This window comes from Sinocyclocheilus rhinocerous, unplaced genomic scaffold (assembly GCF_001515625.1).
Source record: "Sinocyclocheilus rhinocerous isolate Xijiao unplaced genomic scaffold, SAMN03320098_v1.1 scaffold1181, whole genome shotgun sequence".
Lineage (NCBI taxonomy): Eukaryota > Metazoa > Chordata > Actinopteri > Cypriniformes > Cyprinidae > Sinocyclocheilus > Sinocyclocheilus rhinocerous.
In genome coordinates this window covers 19,685-27,768 of record NW_015666489.1, presented here as the reverse complement: position 1 = coordinate 27,768, position 8,084 = coordinate 19,685, and the positions used below count along the sequence as shown (strand labels likewise).

Genomic DNA, 8,084 nt, shown 5'->3' with positions numbered 1-8,084 from the left:
TCGCGCCAGAACGTGCACTGGCTATTCAGCAGCTCGTGGCCTCATTCAAAGTTGGAGCCACTCGCCCTCTCAAGGCGTTTCAGAAGATGCTGGGCCTCATGGCCTCCGCGTCTCCGGTACTTCAGCTGGGCCTGCTTCGCATGCGGCCCCTTTAGTGCTGGCTGAAACCGCGAGTTCCGTCCCACGCCTGGCGTCTCGGCGTCTCAGCTGCTTCTAGCAGCCCCGTGGCCCATCCCCCTGAGACGAGACCTCCTCTCTCAGGCGAACAGTACGATATGGCACCCCCAGCCCGAGCTGTGGGCTCTGCACCTCTGGCCTGTCGATGGGAGCCTGCGGACCTCCCCGAGAGCATGCTAAACACAATATCTCAGGCTAGAGCACCTTCTACAAGGCGGCTCTGTGCCCTTAAATGGTCTATCTTCTCCGCCTGGTGTATGGCAGACCCAATTTCCTGCGGCATATCTCTGATATTGTCCTTCCTGCATGAGCAGTTTAATAAGGGTCGTTCCCCTTCTACGCTCAAGGTCTATGTAGCAGCCATAGCAGCATCACACGCTCCTATAGCTGGCCAGTCGGTGGGCAGGAACAACCTAGTTGTTCGCTTTTTGAAGGGGTCTAGGAGGCTCAACCCGCCTCGCCCTGTCACCATCCCTACATGGGAACTGCCCACGGTGTTGAGGGCTCTGAAGAGCCCTCCTTTCGAGCCGCTACAGTCTGTTGACCTTCATCCCCTGACGCAAAAAAACACTCTGCTACTGACGTTAGCATCGGTATAGCGTATGGGAGATCTGCAGGCACTCTCAGTGAGCCCTACCTGCCTCAAAATCGGGCCCAATGACTCCAAGGTCATCCTGAAGCCGAGGCATGGTTATGTACCTAAAGTGCTCTCGACTCAGAGCTCTTTCGGCGCTTCCTCCTTTGGGGCAGGACCAAGAGTTAAATCTACTCTGCCCTGTCAGGGCATTGAGAATATACATTGAGCGTTCCACCCCGTTCAGGCTGTCGGATCAGCTTTTTGTATGCTTCAGTGACCGCACCAGAGGATCTCTGGTCACGAAGCAGAGACTTTCCAAATGAATAATTGACGCTATCAAGCTAGTCTACTCTTCTTTGGGCCTTCAATGCCCCATGGGAGTAAGAGCCCACTCAACAAGAGGCAGTGCCTCTTCCTAGGCTTGGTCTAGCGGAGTTTCCATTTCAGAAATTTGTGCGGAGGCCGGCTGGGCCTCGCCGTCCACATTTACCAGGTTTTATAATCTGGATGTCCCAGCTTTACAGGCTCGGGTACTTTCTGCTTAAATGGACTTAATCTGGCAAAACCAGTGCTAAATCAGGCGTTTGCCTTCTTTGTACGCTCTTGGCCCCCACTGGGTTCTGAGGCTGTACGATTTTTCTTGGAACGATTACTTAGCGCCGGGCCGACCTCTGGGAGTTTGGCCCTATCGCTTCCTGTGGGGCTTCCCTGCAATTACTTGGTTCCTCTGGGACCTTGGTGCTCAAGGCAAGTTCAAGCATTGGTCGTTCCTCTAACATAGCACCAGTTGTACTGGTTACCCAAAGCATCTTAGCAGACGCAGTATGAGTGAAGTATCGATAGGGAATGTACTCGGTTACTAACGTAACCTCGGTTCCCTGAGATACGGGAACGAGTACTGCGTTGCTGGCCGTGCTATGTAGCTGCATGACTCGGTCGTCGCTTCAGGCGAAGTAACCTGAGGATCCTATGGCGAAGTGCATGCTTATATAGCCAGATGCCCGGCCAGCATCTCAGCTCCGCTGCCGAGCCATTGGTTCGTTTTTAATAATACACTGCACGAACCAATGGCCGTGCAGTTACACTGCGTGATTGAAAAAGGTTTCAGTATTCGGAGAAAAAGGAGTTTTCCCCAAAGCGTCTTAGCAGACGCAGTACTCGTTCCCGTATCTCAGGGAACCGAGGTTACGTTAGTAACCGAGTACGTTTCTTTGTAATGAGATTAGTTATTTTGTAAACCAATAAACAGTAAAATACATTTGGCCTTTGTCAGAATCCTGCTAGAAATTGCGAATAGTCCAAAAAATCTTAATCTTTTTAATATCATGCTAAACATGAAATGTACCTCTTTCTGAAAATTGAGATTTTTCCAGTTGTCTGTGTTGAACTTGTAACCATCTGCAAGAATGCTGTGCACATAATTTGCAGAGTAGCAGTAGGACTTCAGATGGATGTCTTTGATGTCTTTGATGGATGTCTTGAGCTAAAGGGGGTCGGGGGGGACATTAAAAGGTAGGTTTATTGATTTTACACATCAAACAAATCTACACAAAGAATCATTTCTCCCAGTCTATATTTTCCTGCCAATCATGATTATGCAGCTGGTCAGTACTCACAGTTTTCCAGTCCTTTGAGCATAACAGCTTCATGTTCGTGTTGAATGTCTCCATACTTTTGGAGCCCTCCACTTTAAGAGCCAAGGCAGTCCAGTAGAAGCCTGCATAAGCCTAAGCAAAAATGTCATAACGTTTGGTCACAATAACATGCAAGAAATTAATGGCATTTGACATTATTGAGGTTTAACCAAAAAGGCGCCCATTTGATTTGAGAGCTGCATTATTACATAATTGAGATTACACAAAGCTACCATATGGCTTCCAAAGCCTTGGAATAAAGTATATTTGTCAAATGCTCTTCTTTTATGGTGAATTTGATGTCCTTCAAAATAATCCGATTTTTCAAAATTCTCCTTTTGCATTCTACAGGCAAAATAAAAGCATACAAGTTTGGAATGACATGAGGTTGAGTAAATAATGACAGGATTTTTCATTTTTGGGTGAACTATTTCAGTAACACTTTCAATTCTCACTATTAACTAGTTGTTTAGTATGCATATTACTAGCACTAATTACTAATTCCTTATTCTGCATGACCATATTTTAGATCCCTTAATCCTGCCCAAAACCTAAACTTAACAACTACCTTACTAACTATTAATAAGCAGCTAGGAATTTATTGAGTGAAAACTCAGTGAATATGTACTCCCTAATCTAAAGCATTACCACTATTTCTGCTACAGTGTGTATCTTAACTAAGAGAAATGCCTACCATGAAGTCTCCACTGAGTGGTGGTTGATAAACTCCATCAAAGGAACAGTTTTCAGTTCCCTGGCAGGATGTCAGGTCAAAGATACTCCTGACCAAGAATTTGCACTGTTCAGGGTTACTCTGTCCAAAGAAAGTAATATATCGCTTTGGGCTATACTTCGTTGGAAGATCATTTTTTGTACATTCACTGCCGAAAACCTCCTCTGCAAGCATGGAGATATTGTAGCCAGAAGGATAACAGGGGTGCTTCAGATTAGCCCAGCTGGTGGATTTCTGTGAAAGAGAGAGAGAGAGAGAGAGAGAGAGAGAGAGAGAGAGCGAAAGAGAGAGCGAGAGAGAGATCATGACAACTATGCAAAATGATAAGACTTTACTTAAAGCCTTTATAATGCATTATAAAAGGTTAATAAAGGGTATAATGTATTTTAATTATTCATAATGTGTGCTGTAATACATTATATCTTGTCATAAATGATTACAACCGAATTTAAAATACATAGTGTAACAATGAATTGATAAGTGTTATAATGTATTAACTGTGGTTACAATTATTCATGCGATTGTACAATGCATTATAATGTGCATTACAATGCATAATTAATGCATTAAAACTAATTTTATAATGCATTATACATAAAGGCTTTAAGTAAAGTGTTACCTTTTTGTAGTGATAATAGGTAATTGGTCATTAAAATAGTTAATCTTTAAAAATATTGGAGTAAAAATTGCCCATATTGTTGGCAAAGGTTATTTACACTAGCTCTGCCCATCCCCTATCTGGTTGAGCTAGACAAAATGACAAAAGAATCCTGTTAATCGAATGGGCTGGCACATCGACCATGACACGTAAAGCTCATATTGTGCACGCTCAGAACTGTGGCTCATTCTCAAATCCTCTTCCTGGACCTTTGATGACACATTTACTGATCAGCAGGTTCAATATGGTTAGGGAAAGATAAGGTCCCATTAAGGCAGCATACATTGATGTACGTATCATATACAAGGGATATGTTGTTATTCCTGAACACTATTTAACAATGTACTACAACTACAATGAGGTTCAAATAATATCTGCCACTATTTGCACTACATATAAATAGCATTTAACACTATTTAATAAATTGGAAAACATTACGACCGCTGGGGTGGTACAGACCACCTTTGATGTGTTTAAAACTAGTCACTTTTAATGTTAGGATAGTTTTATGTTAGGAAATACTTAATATAATGCATCTAAAGAAAATATTAATATAAATATTTCTGGTAGAAATCAGGAAAACATAATGAAATTCCATTCTTTTTTTCAACCCTACATTAAATGGCTAATGGCAGTGCAGTCTGTACAAGTACTGACATGGCATTGTTTGGAGAAATGTTGAGCATAAGCTATGGGCTTAATTGCATCTCTCTCAGCAATAATGGATTTTAGAAGAAAGGTTTTAGGCAAATTTTGCAGATCAGTGTCTTTGTGTGCTGATGGAAGTGAAACAAAAAGAAGCTGTCTAACAGGTACAATTCATATGCAATCTAAAAGAAAAATCCAACGTGGATCTAAAACGTTTTACCTACTGTATCGTAAATAAAACATATTTATATTTTATGGAACAAGTACTAATTCAGATTAATTCATTTGACAATGACATGAGTGTACTCTACCTTTGCAAGTTTGGCCAAAACTCTCTTCTCAGCTTCATTTTTCCCATAGCAGAGGAAACTGTGAGTATAGATGTTGTATTCATAGCCATAGAGTGAAACCTTAATGATGTCTTCACCTTTGGCATCATCAGAAGTGGCAAAGGCTATCTGGGTGGAGGCTCCACCCAAGTCCAATGAGCCAACTGTCTCAGCCCCATGAGGGTGTACCCAGGCATTCCAGAGATTTTTCTATAAAACAGACTAAAGTTTAAAATTTTTAAAGTTCACTAAAGCTCTATTTTCTCTACTTTTTGTTTAGATTCAATATTGTGTCATGACTGTACCTTGAATGTGTCTTGTACCTTTAAGATAAGATTCTCTTCTAAATGTGAGACTAGAATCGTGTATTGTAATGGTTAAACATTTGTGTTGTTTAAATACATTTAATATGAAACTGTAACTAAACAAATCTTGAGATTTTGGTTAGATCCAAAAAAACAAAAAAGAATCAAAAGATCCCCACTGCACAGTAAAGCTGCCCATGAACTGACCTCTAGAAAGTTCCCCTTCAGGTAGTTGACAGTGATCCAGCCATAAAGGCCTTCTTCCTGTCCAGAGATAATGGAAGCATTTTGAAAATTGAAAGGAAGAGAGCTAAGGTAGGTCCTGACGTATTTCAGAATAGCGTTGGAAGTCTCCTCATCTTTCATACTGTGTAAAAAAAGATATTGCAAAGATATGGCATGCATCGTGTCAGTGTCAGGTTAACTTTGTGGCAACTATATATTTAGATATTTTATTTGTTGATTGATTGAAAATTTATTGTTATTTGAGAAATAACATAATTTGAACACTTTGAACATCATTTTAACACTCTGAACGTGCATAAGGCCATTTGTCTTTTATCTAAAATTATGTTAGTTATATTATATTCTATTATCTAACACTGAACTCTCAGTATGACAGTAAATGGCTCAACTGATACATATAGCAATAGAGATAAGAACATACATAGAAAATATTACCAAAAAAAAAAAGGAATGGAATTTGTTTAAATCATTCTTACTGTAGAAGCCTCATCCCTGCTGTTGCCCCAAGGAAGACTGGGGTCGAGTTATGCCGATGGGAAGGAATGACCTCAGTTATCTTTGCTATGCAATCTTTTAAACTTTTCAATGTCTTTTCGTCCTGATCCCCATTTTTACCAAGATCTGAAATTCCAGGGCCTTGAAAAGACACATTTTATTATTACATTACTTTCTGTAATATATAAAATGTTTAAGTTGCATTATTATGGTATCACTGCCTATGTTAAACGAGTAGTAAAGAACTATACTTATTATAATTTTTTGTATCTTTTTAAAATAATTACTAATATACCAACATTTTTTTTTTACTTTTCCTATTTCAATAAATGTTGTGAAAGAACCGTCAACCTGCAAACTGTGAGAGTATTATGTTGTATTATTTGTTAAATAGTGATTAAATAGTGAAGGTCAAGATCTCAGCATATACACATTTGATGTATAAAACATGCTTTTCACAATTTATCCTATTATTATTATTATTATTATTATTATATTTTATTTTTTACATCATGGGACACCTAACTTGGGCAGGATTCATGGAAAGTTCCACTTATACAGTATCTCTGAGCTATTCACTGTAAAGAATAAGCCATGTCTTTACAAAAACCTTCCGAGGTTTTAGGTCAGTTGATTTGTACCTTCAACCTGACACTTTGTGGTCTCACTCACAACCCCAGTGTTGTTTTCTTTCTCGGCAGGCCACTCATAGAGATACACAGTGGTCCTGGAGGAGCCTGCATCCAAAACAATACCATACTGGAGAGAGAGAGAAAGAGAGAGAGCAACAGAAGTGAAGAAAGACATTGTTACAGTAACCATGTCACCACCAAATTCTCAAGATCTTGCAAAGCCATAAAGAGCTTATTCATTTGCACTCTTCGCAAAATGCATTGATGAATAGCAATTTGCCATGGTCTAAATCATGACTGAGTCAAGCATTCAAGAACAGACATGTCTAATTGCCTGAAACCCTTTTGGAAGAAACTAACAAAAGCACATTCTTCCGTTGGGAAAATATTCAAGGATTGACTTTATGAGCCATCAAAAGGATCATCTATCTTAATATTAAGGATGCAGCATTGGAATTAAATAACTCCATCAATGGTGATTATCCACTGAAAGTTGTTTTTGTGTGTAGAAAAATAGGTTCCTCTTCAGGAACTCGAGCTGCGTCGAAAACGCTAGGGGAACGCCGTTCAGCGTGACGGGCTCTGAATCTCGTGTGTAATCAGACTAACAGCTGGGCGAGACGTCACGGCGGGTGACGTAATGACCAGGAGGCTATAAAAGCACGTGCGGTGAGACCACGAGACGCTGCGTCTCGGTGCCATACTTCCGGCGTCCCTGCCAGCGCTTGCTTCATTCCTAGGAGCTGACGTTGGTCTCACCGCACGTGCTTTTATAGCCTCCTGGTCATTACGTCACCCGCCGTGACGTCTCGCCCAGCTGTCTGTCTGATTACACACGAGATTCAGAGCCCGTCCCGCTGAACGGCGTTCCCCTAGCGTTTTCGACGCAGCGTCTCGTTCCCTCGAGGAACTAGGGTTACATACGTAACCCGAGACGTTTCCGGTGAGTGTTGTAAAAAAAAAAAAAGTATTTGTTTTCACTAAAAGTAATAGGAATCCCATATATTATATATTATTAAACAAATAATATTATATATTTTTAAATAACAAATGAATAAGTTAAGGAAAAGTCATTCTTGAACATGACTGGTAAGCACCAATTATACTTTTATGCCTCATAATTTTATACACTCTAAAGGGAATCCAGTTTATTAGTCAGTTTAATAGGTTCCCACTTGTATCATGCATGCTCAAATGACATAATTTTACCTTTAATCCACGGGATATATAAGTCTTCTTATGAGTTTGTACAACTGCTATAGATATGATGACTGCTATGCTGGCCAGCATAAAGGCGGCGGCCAAAGCTATTGCCACTTTTGCCATCCTCACCTACAGACAAAAAGATGAATATATCAAATTTCCAGCTTGATTCTCATGCAACTAATAGCTGAACACTATTTATAATAGAAGATCAAGTAGAAAAAAACTGTTCTTCAGGAAAAAAAAAAAACTTTAAAGGGGTCATATGATGCGATTTCAAGTTTTCCTTTCTCTTTGGAGTGTTACAAGCTGATTGTGCATAGATAAGATCCCTGAAGTTGCAAAGACTAAAGTCTCAAATCCAAAGAGATATTCTTTATCCCACCAGCTGGGCTAATTCTTTATCCCCCCTAAAACGGCTCGTTCTAACACACCCCACATATCTAC

General features: G+C 40.2%; 1 protein-coding gene across 1 annotated transcript in view; it reads right to left on the bottom strand.

The window, feature by feature from the left end:
- LOC107732432 (ectonucleoside triphosphate diphosphohydrolase 3-like) overlaps positions 1 to 8,084 on the bottom strand; it is a 15,652-nt gene that overhangs the window by 5,877 nt on the left and 1,691 nt on the right. The window contains exons 2-9 of the mRNA XM_016543764.1: positions 7,644 to 7,766; positions 6,444 to 6,561; positions 5,784 to 5,943; positions 5,269 to 5,428; positions 4,739 to 4,966; positions 3,083 to 3,355; positions 2,371 to 2,481; positions 2,100 to 2,237 (exon numbers count right to left, since the gene is read on the bottom strand). Of these exons, the coding sequence (XP_016399250.1) occupies positions 2,100 to 2,237; positions 2,371 to 2,481; positions 3,083 to 3,355; positions 4,739 to 4,966; positions 5,269 to 5,428; positions 5,784 to 5,943; positions 6,444 to 6,561; positions 7,644 to 7,766 (1,311 nt within the window). The remainder of the gene's footprint in view (positions 1 to 2,099; positions 2,238 to 2,370; positions 2,482 to 3,082; positions 3,356 to 4,738; positions 4,967 to 5,268; positions 5,429 to 5,783; positions 5,944 to 6,443; positions 6,562 to 7,643; positions 7,767 to 8,084) is intronic.